The sequence below is a fragment of the Gracilinanus agilis genome, chromosome 5, assembly GCF_016433145.1.
Source record: "Gracilinanus agilis isolate LMUSP501 chromosome 5, AgileGrace, whole genome shotgun sequence".
NCBI classification, from domain to species: domain Eukaryota; kingdom Metazoa; phylum Chordata; class Mammalia; order Didelphimorphia; family Didelphidae; genus Gracilinanus; species Gracilinanus agilis.
Genome location: NC_058134.1, coordinates 218281985 through 218303226, shown reverse-complemented (window position 1 = coordinate 218303226; position 21242 = coordinate 218281985). Strand labels below are relative to the sequence as shown.

Genomic DNA, 21242 nt, shown 5'->3' with positions numbered 1-21242 from the left:
CCAAAAACCCCTCTGCCCAGCCACTCAAATCATCTTCTAACAGGGTTTTCCTTGCCAAAGATACTGGAGTAGTTTGTCATTTTCTTCTGTAGCTCATTTTAGGATGAGGAAACTGAAGCAAACAGGGTTCAGAGACTTACCCAGAGTCACACAGCTAGTATCTGAGGCCAGATTTGAACTCAGAAACTTGAGTCTCCCTGATTCCAGGTCTGGCTCTCCTATCCACTAGTCACCTAGCTGTACAGGTCATGTTTACCTACAATGAAACCTGGTCCATAAACCACACCTGAAGGCTAGATAGACAGGAGAGGGTGTTTGTACTCAGGTTTCTTGACCCCAAAGACAACGTTCTCCCCACTCCACTCCACTGTCTTTTCTATTATGAGCTCCTCGGGAGCCGGGACTGACTTTGTCTCCCTTGTTTCTTGCCTCTGTCTTCCTTCTTATCCTGAACATGCCCCCACACTGGGCTGCCTCACCCAGGAATGGGGAAGCTGAGCTGTAAAAGAACCAAGTCTCTGGGTAGAGGCCAAACTTGTAGAATACATCATCGGTGCTTAAATACCCTCTTGGATGTACTCTGTGTCCTGGCTTCCGAGCAGTACAGGAGCTGGCTGTGGACCATACAAGACCCCCAGGGAAACACAGACGTCATAAGAGCTTTGGGCTGACGGTTTCTCTGAAGAGTTGGCGGCCAGGACCACACCAAGGAAAGATGGTAGAAGCAGAGGAGAGAGAGAGAGAGAGAGAGAGAGAGAGAGAGAGAGAGAGAGAGAGNAGAGAGAGAGAGAGAGAGAGAGAGAGAGAGAGAGAGAGAGAGAGAGAGAGAGAGAGAATGTGTGTGTGGAGTGTGTGTGGGTATCCTAGACCAACCCAGAGTTGCTGAGAGTTCCTTCTTGATTTATCCCCCTCTCCGTTTTCCTCCTCCCTCATACACAGAACTAAAAATCTCCCAAGAGCCAGGCCAGCCTGCCTTGGGGACACCAGCCCAGAAGGCAGGACAGATCTGGCTTAAATATCTCCTAGGTTGGTATTTATTCTGGATGCTCCTTTCTGCTGCATGGCCTCAGATGACCTTTCCCCCTCCATACTCCCTCCTAGTTGGTGAGCCTGAGTTCCTCTGTCCACTCATCTCTGGTGCTCAGACCGAGCTGAACTTTAATTTTGCTGCAAACTCTAGCATCTAGCATCAGGCTGGGCAGACAGAAGGGAATCAATAAATCCCAACTAGCTGGATGACCTGGCTGTCAAGAACACTGCCTTCTTTGCCAGAAGTGTGTGAGGCAGTGAAAAGAGCCCAAAACCCCTTTATCTACTCATTACCCAACTTCAGGTCCCTATCATCTCTCATTTGAATGATTGTATCTCCTCATTGGTTCTTCCTATCTTTCTCCTTTCCAATCACCCCTCCTCATAGCCATTTAAATCATGTTCTAATTGCACAAGTCTGGCCATACTACTCCTTGGCTCAAGAAACTTCAGGGGCTCCCTAGTTCCTCTAGGGTGAAATCTAAACTCCTCTCTTTGGTATTTAAAGCTCTTCACAGTATGGCTCTAACAACTCCTGTAGTCTCATTTCTAATTATTCCCTGTTGCATACTCTGTGGTAGACACAAACTGGACTATTCCCTATTTCCTAAACTTGGCATTCTATCACCCATCTCCTTGCCTTTGCATGGACTGTTCCCTGTGCCTGGAATATCACTTCCTTTTTAGTGTTCTTCAAGGTTCACCTTCTCTGGTCCCTCTCAGGCATTAGAGCTCTCTCCCTCTTCAAATTATTTTGTGTTTATTTATCTGTACATATGTTGATTTTCCTGAGTAGAATGTAAGTTTTTTTTTGCTGTCATGCAATACATATTTCTATGTGCCAAATGGTGTGAAAGAAGACACATATCACACATATAAGAAAAAAAATCATGAAGGAAATAGAATGAAGAAGGACATGCTTCAATTGCATCCAGGCTCTGACAGTTCCTTCTATGGCTGTGGAGAGCATTTTTCATTGTAAGCCCCTTGGGGTCATTCTGGATCCTTGTATAGCTGATAATAATTGAGTTCTTCTTAGTTGATCACCAAATATAAAGCCCACCTGGTTATAGTGTATGATCCTGTGATAGATTGCTGTAATCTTCTTGTTAGTATTTTATTTAAAATTTTTGCATCAATCTTTATTGGGAGATTGGGCTGTAGTTTTCTTTCTATGTTGTTTTTTTTTTGCGTGGTTTTGATATAAGGACTACATTTATGTCATAAAAGGAGTTTGGCCAGGTCTCAAGATGATCCAAAGGTACTCATGATAATATATGTTCTCTACAGCCAAAGAAGGAACTGTTGGAATCTCAATACAGATCAAAGTAGGTCACTTTGCACCTTATTTCCTTAATTTTTAAAAATTGTATGTAAGATATATGTTTTCTGTGATGGAATGGAGAATATGGAAATATGTATTGCATGAAAGCACTGATATTACCAGTAACAGACCATCTACCATCTCAGGGAGTGGGAAGAGGGAGGGAAGAAGAGAGGTAAGGAGGGCAAGAATCTGAGTTGCTAAATGTCAGAAAACAATTTAAAAAATTGTAACTATATGTAATTTATAAAATAGAAGTCTATAAGCAAAAAAAAATTTAAAGAAACTTAATTTTTTAAAAAGGAGGTTGGTAGAATTCCTTCTTCACCTATTTTTCCAAATAGTTTATCATTGCATTTTAGTTATTGATATAAATTGTTATATATTATATATGTTATATAATTTATATACATTATATTTAAAATTATAGCAGTTATAATTATATTTGGAGTTGAATGTTTGGTAGAACTTACTTGTGAATTCATCTAGACCTGAGGATTTGCTTGACCTGATCATTTGCTCAATTTCTTTTTCTGACATGGTGTTACTTAAGTAGAATATAAGCTTCTTGAAGGTAGGAACTGTTTTTTTTTTGTTTTCATTGTGAATTGTTTTCTTTGTGAATTGTACCTTTGTGAAAAGGTAGGAACTGTCTTTTTTGTTTTCTTTGTGAATTGTGCAGAAACCGAGGTTTTAATTGGGACTTGAAGGAAACCAGGGAAGGCAGGAGGTGGAGATGAGGATGGAGAGCATCCCAGGAATAAAGAATAGACAGAGAAAATACTTGGAAAAAGAAGTCTTAAACAGATTAAGAAAAAGATGATATGATATTTGAACCTTGAGTCAATAGGTGTTCAATGGAGTGTGGAGTCTGAAGTGGCATGGTCAGATCTGCCATTTTGGCAGCTGTGTGGATGAGAGATTGGAGAGGGGAAGAGACTCAGGGCAGTGAAATCAGTTAGAAGGTTATTGCAGTCATGAGGGGAAGCAAGGAGGCACTGTGGTGCACAGAGTGCTGGGCCTGGAGTCAGAAAGACTCTTTTTCTCCTGAGTTCAAATCTGGCTTCAGACACTTAGCAAGTAGGCAAGCCATTTAACTTGTTTGCCTCAGTTTCCTCATGTGTAAAATGGGGATAATAATAGCACCAACATCAGAGGATTGTTGCAAAAATTGAATGAGATGATATTTGTAAAGCCCTTAGCACAATGCCTGGCACCCAGTAAATGTTTTCTAAATATTTGTTTTCTCCTTTCCTTGGCAGAAATGAGAAAGTTCAGAAGAGATGTGGATTTAGTAGAAAGATAATGTAATGTAAATGTGCATTCCAGTGCAGAGTTCGGCCCATCCATATCTGCTCAACCTGTTTGGTCTCACCAAGGAATGGAATGGCAGGGCAGGATTCTAATTCACCAAAATAAAAAAAAAAATTTGTAACCAGGAGGTGTTCTGGGAGAGTGGGGCAAAGAGGGTGTGAAGGTAATGGAGTCAGGGAGTCAATTTTACCTGCACAGTTGCTTTTTTGGGTGCCTGGGTGACAGTTTTATTATAATCATCTTCTTTAAACTCTTCCTTTCCATCTTAGAATCAATACTGTGTATTGGTTCCAAGGCAGAAGAGTGGCAAGGTCTAGGCAATGGGAGTTAAGTGACTTGCCCAGGGTCACACAGCATATTATAACCTTCTTGAGAGTATGATCTCCAAAGCAGAAGGAAAAAGGTTGGGAGATGGAGGATGCTACCAAGAGGGAGGAAGTATAGAGGGGGAGTACTGTGATAAGCAATGTGGGGCTGTGCTGGGACCAAGTGCCATGACTGTCTCTTCTAGGATCATAAGATTTTAGACTTGGAAGCTGGAAAGGGCCTTTGAAGCCATCATTTTACAGATGAAGAAGCTGAGGCTGAGAGAAGTAAAGGACTTGCCCAGGGTCTTAAAGCTAGCAAATATCTGAGGTGGAATTTGAACTCAAGTCTTCCTGACTTGAAGTCCAGCACCTTATCCATCACACCATGCTGCCTCTATTGACTGGCTAATGTGAGGAGAATGGGCTGAGACATGTTTTCCCACTCTTTAATTGGTTTCCTCCTTTTTCTTTTCTTTTCTTTTTTTAATCCTTACCTTCAGTCTTAGAATCAATACTGTGTATTGGTTCCAAGGCAGAAGAGTGGTAAAGGCTAGGCAATGGGAGTCAAGTGACTTGCCCAGAATCACCCAGCTGGGAAGTGTCTGAGGCCAGATCGGAACCCAGAACCTCCCATCTCTGGGCCTGACTCTCAATCCACTGAGCCACCCAGCTACCCAGCTGCCCCTGACTGGTTCCCTCTTGAGTCTATGCCATGGATGCCTGGACATGTGTCCCCCCCCCCTCCCGCTTTGGTTATCTCAAAGATTCCTCCCAGCTCTCATGATTCAGAAATTCCGTGATTTGGTATTCAAATGATTTTATCTTCTATGCCTCGACAGAACCTCATCTCTTAGAGAAAAGAGGAAGCTGAATTTAATGAACCACATATGGGAAAACCATTCTCTTGATTTCATGCCCACCACATTTGGCTGAGTGACTGGGCACAGTGAGATCCATCCAATAGCCCAACTTCTTGTCAAGTTAGGGGTTGCCTTAATGTCCAGAACTGGACAGGTCTTTCTTCAGGCTAACATCCTCTGCCCCCTGCTGGCCAGTGGGATCTCGAGGCGATCAGTTGTTTGGGGTTCCTAGGACATGAAGTGGAAAGGGGGAGACTAAGGCCCAGAGAGTTTAGATCCAAAGTCACAGAACTAGCTTGGGATTGATCTCCTTGCCCTTCCTGTTCTTCTGCCTCGGGACCAGTGCTTAGGGTAGCTTCTAAGACAGGAGAGAAGGGTTTAAAAAAAGGCTTTGGACCTCCTGCCCTCTATCCAGCCAGTTGTCAAAAATATCGACTCTTTCCAAAACACTGAACTTCATGAGTGAGAGAGACGAGGGAGACGTGACCTGGGCCCATGCTTGGTCAATAAATTGTGGTGGAGCTTGGGAATCTCCCAAGTTTTTACCAAACACCATTGTAACTCTTTCTGCCAGCATGGTATCTGTCCACATCATAGACATCATATATGCAATTATTCAGCATCTTGATTCGTTATCAGTATCGCATTTATTCTATTTTACTTGGACCCAGCCTAGTTATTTGTTAAGTCTTTATTAAGTACTGTGCTAGGCACTAGGAATAAAAAGACCAAAATGAAACTGCCTCTTCCTTCAAGGACTTGTAGTTCTACTGGGATGGGACACCAGGAATGACTATAGATAAAGTCATGGTCTGCTACTTGTCTTCAGCCTCCAGTGGGCATGGGGAATTGGCCTTAGGCACGTGGGCCAGGTCGAGTCAGAGAAGTGGCCCAGGACAAACATTCAAGCCCACCTCTCACATTTCCTCTTGGGCTCTTCGCCCAACCTCCTGAGAAGAAAAGACGCAGTAGGCTCTCTGTTCATGACGCCGGATATTTCTTCTCATTTTCCTTTCAAACTTCCTTTTTCCTGTCATTGGCCTCACTCTCCTTCTAGTCAAACAGGTTCACACCCTGTGAGTCATCCTTAACTCTTTCCTCTCCTTACATCACAGGTTCCTAATATCGAGTCCTCAAAATTTAAAAAAAAAATATATATATATATATATATATATATATATATAACCACATTATAATAAAATGGGTTTTCTTTGTAATTCTGTATACTTGATTCAAAAATATGATTTTGAGAAGGGATCTAGAAACTTTACTAGACTGACTACCAGAAGGACACAAAAATGTCCGAAGGGAGAAGAGAGCAGTCAAGTGACTCAGTGGATAGAGGTCCAGGCCTGGAGATGGAAGGTCCTGGGTTCAAATATGACCTCAGATACTTCCTTGCTCTTTGATCTTGGGCAAATCACTTGTTTCCCACTACCTAGCCCTTACTGCTCTTCTGTCTTGGGACAAATACTTAGTATTGATTCTAAGGCAGGAGATAAGGGTCTAAAACAGGGGTCGGCAACGTATGGTTCTCGAGCCATATCTGGCTCTTTTGAGGGCCAGATATGGCTCTTTCTGCAGGAGCCATAAAGTCAATTTTTTTTCAGGCGCTGTTACAGGAGCTGCACTGTGAGCACTGTACGGCTCTCACGAAATGACATTTTTAAAAATGTGGCGTTTATAGCTCTCATGGCCAAAAAGGTTGCCGACCCCTGCACTAAAACAATGGTGTGGAACTCCTGCCCTCTATCCAGTCAATTGTCAAGTCTTATTAATCTGACCTCTACAATGTATCTAGGGATCTGAGCTCTTCTCTCAACTCACACCCTAAATGGGTTCACAGGCATTTGTTAAGTGTTTACTGTGTATCAGGCATTCCACCAAAGTACAATGCTATCCACTCTAGTTCTGGTCCTCGTTGCCTGGACTGTTGCAGTTTTCTCCCAATTGACATCTCTGCTTTCAGCCTCTCACTTCTCAAATCCATCCTCCAAACTGCCGCCAGACGGATATTCTGAAAATGACTGTGTCATCCTCCATCCCTGACTCAATAATCTTCAGTGGATCCCTATTACCACTATATAAAATACCAATTCCACCATCTGGCATCTAAAGCCCATTTTTCTGAGCATGCTTTTACTCCTATTCCTCTTAGAGGTCATTGGCTTCTCTACTTCCAGGATCCTATGTGATAATGTGATCAGGAGGCGGGATGAAGATAAGAAAAGTCACTTGAGATAGAGGGAAAAGCCTGATTGCTGCCATAGCAATGATGGATTAGCACATGCTGTTTTCCCCATCTAGTTCCTTCTATCAACCTGCCCTGCCCTTTCGAGAGCTTCCTTCCTGGCCTGGGTGGGTTTGCTCTTCTAAGCTCACCATTGGGAGGCCAAAAGAATAGGAGCTCTGGATGCCTGGAGTTTAGGAGAAAGGCTAATCAAACCTGGCTTTGCTTCCCTCTATGCCTATTAGCTTTTCCTTCTAAAACAGGGGCCAGGAAATAAAACTACTGGGGAAAGAGTCCTGGGACTGGGGTCTAAGAGACTTGGGTTCCAATCTGGATTCTGCTACCCAATTGCTGTGTGGCTGGTCAAATGCTTTTGGTCTTCAGTTTCCTTGTGTGTAAATTGAGAGGGGGGGGCTAGACTATCTCTCTAGATGGCCTCCTCCAGCTCAAATAATTTTTGAATCTTGCTGACTGCCTGTGTAAACACATTTGTAATGATACTTCCCCATTTGTGGGGGAAGAAGGCGGGGAGGTGAGGGTTAGAGGAAATCAACCTTAAAGAGACAGGAAGGTCCCCAAAGGTTTTTCGGGCTTCTGGGATTGATAGAAAGGGTGCCATTGGAGCCTGGAGGAATTTCCGAGATTTCCTAGGGTCCTGGACACCCTGGGGATCCCCAGACAGAAGCAAGGAGTCTTGAGAAATTCCAGAGCCCACATAGACCTAGAAGACAACCAGAGGAAAGTGAAAGGGTGAATGAACTCCAACTGAAAGTCTGAGTTGCCTAGACTTTATTGACATTCAACTTCATTTCCCTGAACATCCAGAGCCATGTCTCTGCCCAGACAGCTTCGAGAAGAGAGGTGAGTGGACAAGGACTTCTAGAATAGCCTCTGACCTTGTCCTTTGGGTAGGAGTCCCCCTTTGTCCCCTGAAGATCTTTTGTGACGACCTTCCTGCCACTAGTGGGGGAACTGATAGCAAAGCTAGGGAAGAAGAAGTTGAGTCAGAGCCCATCTGGTGAAGATAGGATTCTAGTTGTTTTCTTTAAAGATAAAAACTGCTTCTTGATGCACTGATCACAGGAATCTAGAAATGGATTTCAGCTTGTCTAATAACCTCTTCTGGGGAAACTGAGGCATAGAACCGGAAGTGACCTGTCAGAGGCAGAGCCAAATCTTCTAGGTCCAAATCCAATGCTCTTCTGTGCCACAGCAAGCTCAGTTTGTGTGCCCAGTCCGGAGCTAAACTGTCAAATCTAAGGAATGGTCCTCAGCAGCTTTTAGGTTCAAAAAGCACTTTCCTCATGAGGTGGTGATGATGGGTGGGTGGGAAGAGTAGTAATGATAATGATATTGACTCACGCCACTAGTTACATAATATTAAACCTAGCAGTTGTCTCAAGACTCTTGGCTGTCCGAATGTCATTGAACAAGGCAATGAGGCAAAAAGAACAATAAGAAAACATTAGCCATTTTATCCCCAGGCACAATGGAAGGTAGACCAACAATTTAGCACCAGATTAATAGCAGAATTGTAACTTATCCCATGGCCAATTACAGTGGAACTTTATTGGAAAGCTTTTGAGAATTATCGACATATACTAATAATAGTTGCCATCTGACTCTTTTTTAAGTTTTACAAAACATTTTTAAAAATTAATTTATATTTTGAAGTTAAACACCAAAAAGGTCATTTCTACATAGTCAGCAGAATTCAAAAAGGGAATTTTATATGAAACTGAATCTCCATTTCTTAAAGCTTGCTTTAAAGAAGTTGCAAATTCTACATGTTACTTTGGAAACTGTCCAGCTAGTCTATTCTTCTATTTTCTTCTGTACAGTTAAAAAAAATCTTACAATGACTTTTTTTTTTTTTGCATCAGAATTGCTAACCTTTCCTTCCCTTCACAATGAAAAGCTCAGAGAAAGAAAGGGGGAGGGGGAAGAGGAGGCACCAAGTTTGTAATAAATAAGCATAGTCATGCAAAATGAATCCACTCAGTGGCCATAGCAAAAAATGTGCCTCTGCACCTTCTGTCTATGCCCTCTCTGTCAAGAGATGGGTAATGAATATGCTTTGTCATAGGCCTTCTGGAGTTGTGGTTGCTCAATGCTTTGATCAGAGTTCTTAAGTTTTTTTCAAAATTGTTTTTCTTTACAACGAATCAATTTATTTGCTCTCTCTATTCACTGTGTCAGTTCACACAACCCAGGATTCTCTGAAACAATCCTTTTTCCTTATTTCTTATTTCTCTTGGTTTAATTACATTACATTACATGCATGGAATACATTTTTTTCAGTCATCTTGCATGTGTGTTCAAGCATCTTCTGTCCATTTCTGGTGAGTTAGGTTCATCCAACATGCACCCTCTCCACATCCTCCTCTCTACATTCATCTCACGCAATCCTGTTATGAGAAATAACAAGCTCAGCTCCTTTCTTACTCTTTTCAATACCTGATTTATCTTCCTGTCTCTTCTCTTACTCCTTCCAGCCCTCAGAACAGAACCAATTCCACCTCCCCAGGACCTCTGTTTTTCGTCAATAACCTTTGAAGTTATTATGGATCTGAAGGGGCACCTTTCTCTTTTCCCTATAAGAATATTAGTACTACATTATGATGTATCTCTTTCTCAATTGCCCCAAAACATCTACCTTTCTAGGTTTCTCTAAATTTGTGTTTTTATTTTAAAATTCCTCACAAGCTCTAATCTTTTCATCAGAAATATCTAAAATTCCTCTATCCTCTTCCCCTCATAGGCTTATGCTCAGCTTTGCAGGGTATGCTGTTCTTGGTTGTGAACCTATATCTTTTGTCATTTGGAATATTGCCTTCTAAGATCTCTTATTTTCATCAGAAGCTACCATGTCTTGTGTGATCCTTTCTGTAGTTCCTTGGTACTTGAACTGCCTTTTTTTCTGGATGCTTGAAATAGTCTTTCTTTGACATGGGAACTCTGGATTTTGGCTCAACCATTCCTGAAGATTTTTCTTCTGAGGCTTTTTTGAAGAGGACATTCTTTCTTCCTTTCCTTTGTCCGCCAGCAGAATTCAACTACTATAGTTTCTTATTGGAATCCTTCATGATTGTCTGGTCTAGTCTGATCTTTGGAGGTTTGCTGGAGTGGGTATGTGAAAGCTCAGTGGTCCATTTCCTGTTCAACTGGTTATTTTGAGTGGAAGCCTACAAAGCAATTTTATGCATCATTTCATTTGAACATCAGACCCATGCTGTGAAAACAGGGCTTCATTCTCCACCCCCTTTTACAGATGAGAAAACAAAGACTGCATCAGAGAACCTGGGTTTAAATCTTTCGTGTACCTTAATACCTTGTTTAATTCAGGGAAAGCCATTTCCCTTCCCTAGATCCCAGTTTCCTTACCTGCAAAAAGACTACATTGCTTGCAGTCCCTTCCAGCTCTAAATCTCTGATCTTATGACCTAGTGTCACACAAGGGTAATATAAGAATGTGTGCCATGTTTGATTCTTTGACTCCTTGGGCTCTTTCCATTGCATGTCCTCACAAACTTGTAGTTCTGTGTCTACTATAGGGAGGGATGCTAGAGAGAAGACATGGTGCCTGTCTACATGGGGTTTACAGTCTTGTGAGAAGAGACAAGACATCTATATATGGAATTAAATAATTGCTGAGACATCAATAATGGCTCCAAGGTTGTTGTTCATCCTTTATTTTTGAAGAGAACAGTGACATCATGGGGAAATGTCTTGACTTGATAATGAACTAGATTTAAATGAGGCAAAGTTGCACAAAGTAATCAGCCTCACTCTCTCTTCAGTCATTGAAGTCCAGGGACAAGACAAAAGTCAGGGCTACAGGTACAAGGAGAAGGTCAGAGGAGCTGTGTGGACAGAAGGAGTTGACTCCCCGGAGGAAGACAGACTTGATCTTTGAAACAGTCAGATTCTTTGGTCTATGAGAGCATCACTCATTTTGGGGACACTCTCTTCCTGACTTGGTCTGGTGTGAAAAGGGCCCTAGATAATGAGCAGGTCAGCTCTGTGACTTCTCACCTGGATGACTTTGGTTAAGCTTCTCTGGGCATCAGCTTCTTCATCTGTCCTGTGAGGAAGAGGCCTTGAACAGTCCTTCCAGGTCACAATCCTAGAAATCTGGCACTCTCACTGATCTGGAAAAACCATATTTGAATAAATAAATGACTGCATGAATTTATTAAGTGCTTCCTATGTCCTGGGCACTGTACTAAGTCCTGGATATACAAATACAAAAAGCAGAATACTTCCTGCCCTGGAGAAGCTTATTTTTTCTTTTTCTTTTTCTTTTAAACCCTTAACTTGTGTGTATTGGCTCCTAGGCGGAAGAGTGGTAAGGGTGGGCAATGAGGGTCAAGTGACTTGCCCAGGGTCACACAGCTGGGAACTGTCTGAGGCAGGATTTGAACCCAGGACCTCCTGTCTCTAGGCCTGACTCTCAATCCACTGAGCTACCCAGCTTCCCCCTTTACTTTTTTCTAAGAGGACACAAAGCATATAGAGCGTATAGGAAAATGTTCGCCAGGGACACACACACACACACACACACACACACACACGCACACGCATGTTGCGAGTGCACTTTGCAAATAAAAGTTCATTTGGTTAAAGAAGCAGAGCCTATGTTTTTTCAAAGAAGTATTATTTCCTTTTGAGTGACCTGGATGCTGTTCAGATCCAGGAACCATTTTGTTCTTATGGGAGGCTAGATCTTTCTCTCAAACTCTGTAATTTTCTAAGAAAGCAGCTGCTTTCTGTGGTCACGGGAGAAGCTCTGACACTGATCAGCTCTGTGACCCCACTTCACTATTCTGAGTCTTTTGGATCTAAACTAGAAGGGAACTCAAGTCATCTTGTTCACCTTTGACACCCCATCTCCACAAAAAAAGGAACCTGCTCATTTCCATAATGAGGAGAAGCAGAGAGCTAGCTGGTCTTGGACTGAGGAATACCTTGGTTTAAGATCTACTTTTGATACTTACTGTCAGTGTGATACTGGGAAAGTCATTGGATATTCTAAGGGTCCCAGGAAACTCTCCAAGACCAAAAGTTGCACAGCAGGAGCTGACCTGTCTTGGCAAAAGGATTTCCCTTGATGGGAGACCTCCCTTCACCAATGGAGGAGAGATCTGGATGACAGGATCCTTCTTCTCCCTCTCTTTCTCCTTCCCCTCTTCCTCTTCTACCTCTTTCTTTCCCTGTCCTTCTTTTCCTCTTCTTCCATTTTCTTACTCTTCCTTCCATTTTCTTCTCCCCCTTTCTTCCTTTCCCTTCCTCTCTCCCACTAAACTTGGCATTCATCTTCCTTTTCCATGCCTTTGCAAAGACTGTGCCCCATGCCTGGAATGCCCTTCCTCCTCACCTCTATCTCTTAGCCCCAGTGGTTCCTTTGAATCACAGCTCTGGTACCTCCTCTTCCATGCCACCTTCTTTGATCCCCAGCTATTACTGTTCAGTCTTTCCTTAAATAGTCCTAGCTAGAACTTTTTTTGTTAGATTTCTACTTTCCCCTCTTCATTGAATACATATTTTTATTAAACTCATCTATGTAAACACCAGAGCTCTTCAGTATGATATAAGCTCTTTAAGAATAGAGGTGGTTTTGTTTCTGTCTCCTTATTTCCAGTGCTTTGCATATGCTGAATTCATGCTAAAAGCTATGGAATTGAAGTGTACCCCCTGAAGCAGGTAATTTGGGTATTATCATCCCCATTTTATAGATTTTGAAATGGAGACACAGTGTCTCCATCAGGACGGCACAACCAGTATGTGTCAGAGCTGAATCAAAACCCCAGTTCTCTCCTGACCCCAAGCCCAAGGAGAAGACAGTAAGTTACAGCATTCCAGGGGATGCTCCTTCATCCAGAAGCAGAGGAACCCCAAAGCTTCGATGACCTGAAATTTCAGTCCTGTACAATAAACACTGATCTTTATAATGGCAATTCCAAGGCTCTAAAAAAATCTGAAGGGCCTTCTGATCATGGAAGAAAGATTCAGTTAAATTAAATGGAATCTAGTATTAAAAACTTATCAATGCCATCTAATTCTTGACTAGAATATTTAATTAACCACAATCTAACTTTTCTAGACCTTGGTTTCTGTAATCAGAGGGGGCCAGCGTAGATGATCTCTAACATCTCTTCCATTTCTGAAGGTTCATTTTCTAAATCTCCTCCCAGCTCTGACAATCCTGTTCTAACATTCTCTGTTAGAAGAGCTCTCCCAGTTCTGATGGTCCATGATTCTTTATTATTTTTTTGAACATTTTTATTTAATTAATTGATTTAGAATATTTTTTCCATAGTTACATGATTCGGGTTCTTTCCCTCTCCTCCTCCCTCCCCCTCCTGTAGCCAATGAACAATTCCACTGGGTTTTATGTGTATCATTCATCAAGACCTGTTTCCATATTATTGATATTTGCATTAGGGTGATCGTTTAGAGTCTATATCCCCAATCATATCCTCATTGACCCATGTGATCAAGCAGTTGTTTTTCTTCTGTGTTTCTGCTCCCACAGTTCTTCCTCTGGGTGTGGAGAGCATCTTTCACATAAGTCCTTCAGGATTGTCCTGGATCATTGCATTGCTGCTAATAGAGAAGTCCATTATGTTTGATTATGCCACAGTATATCAGTCTCTGTGTACAAGGTTCTTCTGGCTCTGCTCCTTTCACTCTGCATCAATTCATGTAGGGAGTTCCAGTTCCCATGAAATTCCTCCAGTTCATTATTCCTTATAGCACAATAATATTCTGATGGTCCATGATTCTAATAAAACCTAGATGCAGGCGAGCACCCTAAACAACCCCTTTTGGCCCCATTGTAGCTAATTGTTCATCTGTCTTTTTGGATGGAAGCACCTGTATGTAGGCACTGACTGCTCTCCTTTGGATGTTGTTGACCCTCAGTCAGGCTTCTCTGGTATTCAGACCCTGATGATCTTTTCTTTTGGCTCCTCAGTGACTTTGACCAGCTCCCGGACGATGTCCCTATATCAGCCAACATTGCTGACATTGAAGAGAAGAGGGGCTTCACCAGCTACTTTGTAAGAGACCATTCAACTTCTGACCCAGAGAATCCAGCCTGCTCTAGGCAGGGCTGGGGGAGGTGGGGATGGGGACTAGCTTCATGGTCACTGGTGAAGCCAGTGGTCCTCCAAAGCTTTCTGGTCTCCCTCTGTCAGGCTTGGTCTAGACCAGTAGTTCCCAAACTTTTTTGGCCTACCACCCCCTTTCCAGAAAAAATATTACTTAGCCCCCTGGAAATTAATTTTTTAAAAAATTTAATAGCAATTAATAGGAAAGATAAATGCACCTGTGGCCATCACTGCTCCTCCTGGATCGCTGCAGCACCCACCAGGGGGCGATAGTGCCCACTTTGGGAATCACTGGTCTAGACAATGGACTCAGTGGTTCCCTCCCTTTGCCAATGACCCCGACTCAAACTCAACTTACCTTTCCAGGGTTCCCCTTCTCTGCATCTTGGAAATGAATGGAGCTAATCAGAGACAATCATCAAAGATAGCTAAGATGTTCATGGCTGATAATAGTTTCATTCATCTTCTCCCTGGGGATCACTGATTTAGAGATGTTGAAGATGGGTACTGGCTCATCTAACCCTCTTATTTTACAGAGGAGGAAATCGAGTTTCAGGGAGGGGCAGTGATTTGTCCAAGATCACCCAGCAGTGGCACAAAGAATTCAATCCCAAGTTCTCTCTCTCTAAACCCCCTCCCTCCCCATAGCGGGTGGCCAACAGATCCACTTTTAGAAAGGGTCTTCTATGGCTTAAACCATCAATAGCTGAGACCGATGGGGTCTAAACTGCAAGCAGGTTTCAGATGCAGTCACAGGTTTATATAAATTTGGAATAGATGAGCAAGTTGAGCAAGCACCATCCTTAGCTCTAGGAATGCAAAGACAAAAGAAACAGTAGATACCCTCAGGCTAAAAATGGAAGTGGATGAGTATAGTCCAAATAATGATATAAATCTGAGATCATTTGGTCGGGGGAGGAATAGGAAAAGTCTCATGTAAAGGGGGTGCTTGAACAGAGCTTTGCAAGGTGGAGTTGAAGAGGGAGGATATTCCAGGCACCAGCAGAGGGAAGTGTGTGCAGAGGTGTGGAGGGAGGAAGTGAAGTATGTGAAGTATTATTACATGTAAGGAACACTCAGAAGGACAGTTTGGTCATATGATTTACACCCCACCCCTACAGAATCACAGAATTTAGCCACCCCAATGAAGAGTCTGGGACAGGGGAAAGACCAATTAATTTGGAGTCTGCCTCTTCCTTCCTGTGTGATCTTGGGCAAATCTCTTGACCTCTCTGGACCTGTTTCTTTATCCATAAAATGAAGAGGACCATATTCCTCTGAGTCCTCTTCTAGCTCTAAATCTGTGGTCCTTGACCAGCTCCAAGCCTCCTTCTCTTGTCTTCTCTGCTGCCTCTCCTGTGACCTCTGAACCTTCATTCCTCCTCAGGTGTTTGTCATTGAAGTGAAGACAAAAGGGGGATCCAAGTACCTCATTTACCGCAGATACCGCCAATTCTATGCCCTCCAGACCAAACTGGAGGAGAGGTTTGGGCCTGAGAGCAAGACAGCACCATTTGTCTGCACCCTCCCTACTCTGCCAGGTAGGCTGTAGCCTCTTTCATTCCTACCCTTGAGCAGCGACTTCATCCCTTAGCCTTCCCAGCTGCCCCAGTCTTACTCTGTTTCTTTGGGGTAATACAGACATTTGGGGATGGGGAGAGAACCCTCTGGGGAGTGATTCTGTGGTTCCTTTGAGTGAGGGAGTCTTATTCTCCAGACTATTCTTCCACCCACCAGAGCATTCCTGTTGTAATAAATTGGAAAGAATGCTGGACTGGGAATCCAGGGATCTGGGTTCTAGTCTTACCCCTATGTTAGAATGGCATTAGATATGGTCTGTTTGGCTCCTGAGGGCAGAGCTTGGGGAAGGGTGTTGTGGAGCCAGAGGATGTCAAGTGTCAGTTAAGAAATACTCTCTAATGATTAGAACTTTACCCAGGTTGTTCAGAGATGTAACGAGATCCCCATTGCTGAAGGTCTTCAAGTAAGAGTGTGAACCACTGCTTTCTGGAGGTGTTACCCCAAATTAGGATGGGCTGCCTTGGGAAGGAATGAGTTGCCTGTCATTGGAGGTCTTGACCAGAGGCTGGTGTCCACTTCTCAGGGACTAGACAGCCTCTGGGACCCCTTCTATATCTGAGATCCTAGAATTCTGTTTCTGTGATGAACTACTTTGCTGCCCTAAGCAAATCTGTCTCCTTGTTTGGACCTCAATTTCTCCAGTTGTAAAATGAGTAGATTAGAGTTGGATGGTATCTAAAGATTACAGGAAAAAAATTTAAATCCTTACCTTCAGTCTTATAATCACTACTGAGAATCAATTCCAAGGCAGAAGAGTGGTGAGGACTAGGCAATGTGGGTCAAAGTTTTTTGCCCGGGAGCACCCTGCTAGGAAGTGTCTAAGGACAGATATGAACCCAGGACTTCCCATCTCCAGGCCTATCTATCTACTGAGCCACCTTGCTGTCCCCTAAAGTGGTATTTCCTATATCTATGAGTCTTGGACTATTTTAAATAAAATTGTTATTTATGTTCTAGTTCTTTCTCTGTCCATACAAAATAGGACACTCCCTTGAAACAAAGAAATATGGATAAAATAAATCCACACATTGGCCCTGTCCAGTGATGTATGCCTTGTGCCTTACCTGGAGTCTCCCACCTTTCCACTAAGAGGCAGAAGCCCCATTCGTGTCAGGCTTCTTGACTCACTGTTCGTCACTGTATTGCTTGGAGTTCTAAGTCTGCTCTTTCCCCCTGATTGTGCTCTTGGACAACTTCTGATGTTGCAATCATCTCTTTCTCCTCCAGCTAAGGTTTATGTTGGCGTAAAACAGGAAATTGCCGAGAGCCGGATCCCAGCCCTCAACTACTACATGAAGGTACTTCTCAGTCTCAGGCTAAAGGGAGGGTTCTGGCCCCATGTGGGCAAGAGGCTGCCATGACCCCATCGGCCCTGGGCCATTTGCTTCTCTCCTTGGAACAGGAATGGAGGAGTCTCCATCTTAGATCTTAGGACCCTGTTGTCCCATCCAAATGCAGTAACCCAGAACCTATTATTATTATATTCTATATATCATGTTATATTATCATATGCATATAATACATAGCATACATAGAATAATAATATATTAGTAACACATTAGCAAACAACATCTTGAGCTTATGCTCAAGCAATGGGGATGGAGAGCACAGAATCAACCACATTATCTTGCATTTTTTGGTATGAGGGATGCTCATTTGCAAGGGAATATTAGAGGGAATACTTTCACCTTGAGGCTAAATCTGGGATTAGGAAGACCTGAGTTCAAATTCATCCCTAGGCACTTACTAGCTGTGTGACCGTAGGCAAATCACCTAACCCCTGTTTGTCTCAGTTTCCTCATCTATAAAATGGGGATAATAAAGCTCCTCTCTCCCAGGGTTGCTGTGAGGATAAAATGAGATAATAATTGTAAAGTGTTTAACCCAATGCTAGGCATATAGTAAGAGCAATATATATATCTTTAACCATTTCATTTGTGTCTGACTCTTTGTGGTCTCATTTGAGGGTTTCTTGGTAACGATACAGCAGCATTTCCTTCTCTAGTTCATTTTACAGATGAGGAAATTGAGGCAAATGGGGTTAAATGACTTGTCCAGGGTCACATAGATAGTGTCTCAGGAAAATGAGTCTTCCTAACTCCAGGCCCAGTTTTCTATCTGCTGTGGCACCTCATTATCCTTATTTATGTTATAAATATAAGTATAATATAAATACTAGCTTTAATTCATTTTTTTATTATTAAAAGTTTTATGATCCTGGGCACATCACTTAAAAGCCCTTAGCCTCAGTTTCCTTATCTGTCAAATGGAGGTGATAGCACAAATCTCTGATTTGTCACAAGGACGAACCAAAATATCATGCCAAATACTTTGCAAACCTTGAAGTACTAGGAAATATTAGCTATTATTGTTGTTGTTAGGATTAACAATACTCAACAGCTGAGAAGGTGGCTCAGGATAAAAAGCAAAGCCTAGAGTCAGGAAGGTAACATCATGAGTTCAAATCTGACTTCAGACATTGAACTAGCTAGGTAACCCAGGGCAAGTCATTTCACCCTTTTTGCCTCAGTTTCTTCATCTGTAAAATGCGCTGGAGAAGAAAATGGCAGACCACTTCAGTGCCTTTGCCAAGAAAACTCCCAATGGGGTTGTGGAGAGTTGGACACCACTGAACGACCAAACAGCAATGAGGTGCTTCTGGGTGAGGGTGAGGGCAGAGTCCTGAATGACTTTGAGGCTATAAACCTGGGTGCCTGGGAAAATGGCTTCAGAAATGAGGAAATCTGGAAAAGGGAAGGGTTGAAGGGAACACTAGCTTCAGGCTGGTCAGAGGTTGAATACATATGGTAGTTTTTTTTTTCATTGAATTCCATTTAAAAAATTCCATTAACATCACATTTAGTTCTCCTTTCAACCCATGGTGCAAAGGGCTTATTGGTTTAAAGCAGTGGTTCCCAAGCTTTTTTGGCCTACTACCCCCTTTCCAGAAAAAAATATTACTTAGTGCCCTGGAAATTAATTTTTTTTTAATTTTAATAGCAATTAATAGGAAAGATAAATGCACCTGTGGCCATCACCGCTTTCCCTGGATTGTTGCAGTACCCACCAGGGGGCGGTGGCGCCCACTTTGGGAATCACTGGTTTAAGGCCTTATCTGGGAGGGCTGGGGAGGAGGGGGAAAGAGAAACTTCTTTTGGGGTCCCATCCTGGAGTGTTCTCCAGCTAGGGAGACCAAAATGACATGAGGAAAGTAAAAATAGAACAAATAGAAGACCTCAGAGACTTGAAGCTAGCCAGAGAAAAGAGTGGCCCTGAATGACATCAAGGGCCTTTCCAGCTCTTATCCCCGAGTCCACCAGGAAGGCAGCTCTCATTAGTAATTTTGACAATGGAGAAGAATTTAATTGAGAGTAGGGATTTTGGGCCTGGGACCCCTCCACCCTGTAATGAGAGATCAGTGTAGGACCTCAGGGGCTAGCTAGGCCAATGCCCTGATTTTACAGAGGAGGAGCCTGAGGCTCCCAGAAGTTGCTGAAGTTACACATAGGATCATAATTATAAATCTGGGAAGAATCTTATTAACCATCTAGTCTAACTCCACCATTTTATAGATGACTAAACTGATGTCCAGAGAGTGACTTGCCCAAGGTCCTACATGAACCTTGGATCTAGATCTGGGAAGGTCTCAGAGGCCATCAACCCCATCTCTCTCATTTTGTAGATGTGGAAAGTGATGGGCATGAAGGTAAAATGATTTTTCCAAATCTCTTGGGTAGTAAATGTCAGAAATATAGGTCTTCTGGCACCACCACCAATGGTATTTCCATTGTCTCATGTCTCTGTCTTCATAATAGCCCAGAGCTTGACTGTGTTCCATTATCTCAGTCCAGCTAAATTCAGCTAAATCTCAGTCATCATGAGATTGGCCACAGGATGGTGGTGGCAGCAGTGGTGGATGTTTAGGCCACAATAACTCTCAGAGGCCACTTGGTAAGCGGTAGACAAGCTGTGATCAGAGCCAGTGGAGGGGCTGTCTTTATCCCCCAAATCACAGATCTTTGATGTATGAAGTCAAAATTTCTCTTAATAATTCCAAAATCATTTCCTCTTATTCACTGACATAAATGTGATTTTCTAGTTTTGTGTCTCAGGGTCATGGTGACTAGCACAGTTTGAAACTTATGGAAATAATAAAAAAGGAAGAAACCTACCAAGAGATCAAAAAACTTGTCAGCTCTAAACCTGAAAGAGAAAGTCCAAAGCCTCACCTCCCCCCACCATATTGAGAATGTTTTCTTTTTTTCTTTCTTTTTCTTTCTTTTTTAAACCCCTTACCTTCTGTCTTGGAGTCAATACTGTGTATTGGCTCCAAGGCAGAAGAGAGGTAAGGGTAGGCAATGGGGTTCAAGTGACTTGCCCAGGGTCACACAGCTGGGAAGTGTCTGAGGCCAGCTTTGAACCTAGGACCTCCCATCTCTAGGCCTGGCTCTCAATCCACTGAGCTACCCAGCTGCCCCCTTGAGAACGTTTTCTGATGATTTGACTGACGAGGCCAGTCCTTTCTTCACCATGTTTAGTTTTCTCCCTGGTAATGGTAGCTCAGTGGATAGAGTGCTGGATCTGGAGTCAAAAAGACCTGAGTTCAAATCTAGCCCCAGACCCTTATTAGCTATTCGGCCTTGGACAAGTCACTTAATTGTGTTTGCCAGTTTTTTCATCTATGAAATGATCTGGAGAAGGAAATGGCAAACCACTCCAAGATCTTTGTCAAAGAAATTCCCTCCCCACAAAGGTCATGAAGAGTCAAAGAAGACTAAAAAAAAGAGAAAACAATAACAAAGTCATCTACTTCTGATTCCATACAAATAGTTCCATAAATACCACTTGCCTGCCCAGTGTTTGGTTGCTTGTCTATTTCCAGTCATCTCCCAAATATTGGTTTACCACCTCTGACCTACCAACTCCTGCTCCCGCTGTTATTTCAGGGCCAATGATGAGCAGAGGGTGGGATGGCTTGCTTACAAGGACATTAAGAGCTAAGACAATGGAGGGGAACAAGCGGATGTGAGTCATATTTTTCTGGAACCCAGTTTTCTCATTTATAAAGTGAGAGGCCATACTAGCTGGACGTAAGGTCCTGTCTATTTCCAGATCTATGATATTGGACAGGAGGAAAGGGGATTTGCTCAAAGCAACTAGTCAATTAGTCAGTAGAAATCAGTCATCTAACTTTTATCAAGCACCCACTGTGTGCCAGGCATTGTGCTAAGGGCTGGAGATACAAAGAAAGCTAAAGATATGTACCTGTCCTCAAGGAACTCCCAGTCTAAGAGGGAGATGACATGCCAACACCAGGTGCAAACAAGATATAGTCGGGATAAATAGGAGAAAATCAAGAGGGGGAAGGCATTAAAGTTAATTAATAATAGGCAGCTGGGATGAAAACTTGAACCTTGCCCCCTCTTCTCTGTCTCTCTGTCTCTCTCTGTCTCTCTGTCTCTCTCTCTCTCCCCCCCTCCCCTT

The 21242-nt window shown here is 42.8% G+C and overlaps 1 protein-coding gene across 1 annotated transcript in view; it reads left to right on the top strand.

Moving 5' to 3' along the window:
• Positions 1-7894: 7894 nt before the first annotated feature.
• Positions 7895-21242, top strand: part of NCF4 (neutrophil cytosolic factor 4) — a 30657-nt gene continuing 17309 nt past the window's right edge. Inside the window, exons 1-4 of the mRNA XM_044678232.1 lie at positions 7895-7926; positions 14042-14126; positions 15565-15718; positions 16986-17056. Coding sequence (XP_044534167.1) covers positions 7895-7926; positions 14042-14126; positions 15565-15718; positions 16986-17056 — 342 coding nt within the window. The remainder of the gene's footprint in view (positions 7927-14041; positions 14127-15564; positions 15719-16985; positions 17057-21242) is intronic.